Source organism: Miscanthus floridulus, unplaced genomic scaffold, assembly GCF_019320115.1.
Source record: "Miscanthus floridulus cultivar M001 unplaced genomic scaffold, ASM1932011v1 fs_517_1_2, whole genome shotgun sequence".
Taxonomy (NCBI): domain Eukaryota; kingdom Viridiplantae; phylum Streptophyta; class Magnoliopsida; order Poales; family Poaceae; genus Miscanthus; species Miscanthus floridulus.
Window position 1 is genome coordinate 55978 of NW_027096865.1, and position 4023 is coordinate 60000.

At 42.6% G+C, this 4023-nt stretch overlaps 1 protein-coding gene across 1 annotated transcript; it reads left to right on the forward strand.

The window, feature by feature from the left end:
- Positions 1-1545: 1545 nt before the first annotated feature.
- On the forward strand, positions 1546-3987 carry LOC136532058 (uncharacterized; the record flags this gene model as incomplete). Its single annotated transcript, XM_066524685.1, has 3 exons — positions 1546-2058; positions 2326-2750; positions 3834-3987. Coding segments are annotated over exons 1-3 (1092 nt in total), but the record flags the coding sequence as incomplete, so codon positions are not given.
- Positions 3988-4023: the final 36 nt, after the last annotated feature.

Here is a 4023-nt window from a genome sequence, read left to right on the forward strand (position 1 = left end):
AGGATTCCTATTCTAACCGACCAGGATCCTGCTTGGTCGCCAAAATCCGTCTTGATTCCTTGTGCGGGACTCCGACCAGGTTAACTGGGCCGCACGTCATCTTTCGGGTGGACTGAACCCATCGATCCGGGCCAGCCCAAGCTTAGCCGTAAGGGTATAGGGGTTAATACCCCCACAGGCGGTAGACGTTATATGATACAAAATTATCATGATGGTATAGCTATCTGTCGAGAATACGGTCCCCCTGATTTCTTCGTTACATTTACATGTAATCCTAAATGGTTAGAGATTTCTGAGGCTATCTTTGAGCCTGGACAGACACCAGCTGATAGGAATGATATAATTGTCAGAGTGTTCAACATCAAGTTAGAAGAACTTTTGCATGATATTAGATGTGGTAAACCCTTTGGACCTTCCAGCGCAGGTATAATCGTCTACGGACAGAAAAACCATTCTTTCTATCTACATCCATTTGTCGACTATCTCTTCCAGATCCTAAATATGCCCTATTCAAATACAGTGCTCCACAATGTAGAGTTCCAGAAACGCGGACTTCCACATGCGCACATAATCCTTTGGGCTTCAAGAGATACATCTGATCCGACTTCTGCAATGATAGACAAATATGTATCTGCAGAAGTGCCTGATCCAAAAATTGATCCACTAGGCTATGCTCTTGTTGCAGAGCACATGACACATGGACCCTGCGGTCAAACCAATCCTAGATGTCCATGCATGAAAAACAATAAGTGTTCCAAGCATTTTCCCAAACCATACCAGCCTGCAACTACAGTTAGTTCTATTGGCTTTGCTATGTACAGGAGACCTGAGAACAATCTCTTTGTTTGCAAAGGACGCCTCCAAATGGATAACAGATGGGTTGTTCCATATAACATGTTCCTCCTTAAAAAATATCAGGCGCACATCAATGTTGAGTGGTGCAATAAAACTACATTCATCAAGTACCTCTTCAAGTATGTAACCAAAGGAGCTGATTGTAGCAAGGCCTATCTACAAAGAGTCAAGAGAGCCCAGCAGGCGTCGTATGATGATGAAACGAAGACTATAAATGAGATAAAAGAATATCTTGACTGTAGATATATCTGTGAGCAGGATGCATGTTGGAGAATGTTTGGATATGATATTCATAGACACTATCCAGCAGTAGAAAGAATGCCTGTACATCTTCCAAACGAGAATTTCATAACTTTTAGTGCTAGAGCAAAGATGGATAGATTAGTGTCTACCGAGTTTTAAAAAGAACAATGTTAACTCAGTGGTTTGTCTGCAACGAGCTTTTTCCTGAAGCTAGAGCATTGACCTATCCTGAGTTTCCTTCCAAATGGATATGGGATCAAAGAGATAGAAGGTGGACAAAGCGGAAACAGCAGCATGGTAAGATAGGCCGTCTTCACTATGTACAACCCATCAGCTGGAGATCGCTACTATCTTCGCATGTTGCTGCTAACAGTTAAGGGTGCAACAAGCTATGACCATCTCAAATTCCACAACCGAACATATCATCGTACATTCAAAGAGGCGTGCATGTTGCGCGGCCTTCTTGGTGATGATCAGGAATGGTACAACGCTTTCGATGAAGCAGCAGCTTGGGCTACTTCACCACAGCTTCGTAGCTTATTTGTCACAATGATACTTTTCTGCGAAGTTGGTGATGAAAACACTTTCTTCGAAAAAATTTGGCACCATCTAGCCGACGATATCATCTACCAGTACAGAGATATGATTGGTGATCCTAATTATGTGTTAGCTGATTCAGTAGCTAGGGATTACCTTCTGGATGAGCTTTCCACTCTTTTTTCTCAGAGTGGCAGGAACATAGCTGAGTTCAGCTTACCTCCAAAGACACATGCTGACTATCCTGCTCAAAACAATCGCCTTGTCGAAGAAGAGCTATCGTATCCTGCTGATCCGTTGATTGACATGAACAGTCCAGCTGCTTTCCTTAATGAAGATCAAAGAAATGCCTTCTATAAAATAGTCCGCAGAGTGCAACAGAATGAGCCCGGTTTTTTTTTGTATCAGGATATGGGGGAACTGGTAAAACATATTTATGGAATCGAATAGTAAACTATCTCAGAGGACAAAAAAAAATTGTTCTTACTGTGGCATCGTCCGGAGTAGCGGCGCTGCTCTTGCCAGGGGGACGGACTGCTCATTCAAGATTCAGAATACCTTGCGAAGTAGAGGATGATATGATCTGTGATGTTAGCAGGGGCACCATGCTTTCAGAGCTTATTGAACTTACAAGCCTTATTATTTGGGACGAAGCCCTTATGGCTAATAGAAAATGTTTTGAAGCATTAGACCCGCACACTACGTGACATAGAAAGAGTAAAAAAACCTGAGGCTGCAAATATTCCGTTTGGTGGTAAGGTGGTCGTGCTGGGAGGGGACCTCAGGCAGATCTTACCTGTAGTTGAAGGAGGTACAAAACAAGACGTCATCAGTGCTGCTATAATCACCTCACGCTTGTGGGCTCATGTAGAGGTGCTCAGCTTAAATCAGAACATGCGATTGGTGTGTTCGCCAAATGATGCTCGCCAACAGCAGGAGGTCGCCCTGTTCAGCAGATGGATATTAGATATTGGCGAAGGTAAAACACCCTCCTTTTCAAAGGATGGAGAAGATGAAACAAGCTGGATTACAATACCTGAAGAATTGCTCATAGTGCTTGGTGAGGATAAACTTGCAGCCATTGTGCAGTCAGTATATCCTAACTTTGAAACCAGGTACAGAGACCCTCTGTACCTTTCTCAAAGGGCCATACTAGCTCCAACAAATGAACTCGCATATACAATAAATCAGTACATGGTTCCCTTAGTTCACGGCAGAGAAAAAGAATACCTCAGTTCGGATACTATCGCCAAGGCCACTGCTCAACATGAAGCATATGATCTTCTATATCCTATTGAGTTCCTTAACTCAATTAATGGTAATAACTTCCCACAGCATCGAATTGTACTCAAACGAGGAGTTCCTATAATGCTGTTGCGTAATCTCAATCAAAGAGCAGGCCTTTGCAATGGTACAAGGCTGACTGTAACCTCTATAGGAGAATGGACAATTGAGGCCAAAATTATGAATGGCCGCCATGCAAATCAAACATTTGCAATTCCACGAATTACTCTGTCTCTCAAAAGTAACAAGTGGCCATTTGTTCTACAGCGACGCCAATATCCTATAAGAGTTTGCTATGCCATGACAATCAATAAAAGTCAGGGACAAACATTATCAATTGTTGGCATCTACCTCAAAAAACCAGTCTTCACACATGGTCAGCTCTATGTAGCTGTTTCGCGAGTAACGACAAAACAAGGTCTCAGAATCTACATAGAAGATGATGATGGCAATCCTTCCAGTGAGACAAGAAACATTGTATACAAGGAAGTTCTTCAGCATCTGCCTTAGCTACTAGATGCACAGTCATTCTATACTTACTTCGTACCTAAAATGGCCTTCATGGCTACGTCTCATCAGTATCCCCACATTTGGTCCTACTAATATTTACCGGTATAGTCTTATGTAGTACACAAATGAGGTTATAGACCACTGTACATGTATGTATTTGCTTTGGAAAACCATGCCTATGTGCTTTGGCTTAATCAGCACTGACCATATGCATCGGTGTGCAGTAGCACCATGCAGTTGTACCTTTCTATGTAAACACCAGCGAAAAAAAACTAGCTTTTGGTGCTCATGATTTGCATCCCTGGCTCTACATCTTGCACCACTGTGCCTCAGTGTATTTGGCTTCTCCTCACAATATATGTACGCATAAATAGCTTTATAAATTGCTGCTCTTTGTGTGTCAGATCCATCATGCAGGAACCAGTCTTTCTAGACAAGCTAGAAAAAGGACGCCACTCACATGGCATTGTTGTTCGAGTCGTGAGGAAGTGGATTCACTACGAAAACAATGGACAGGGTCCACCTCAATACATTGGGATGGTTGTGGCAGACGCAAAGGTACTGATACTGATTCTTTACAAAATAAACCAATAC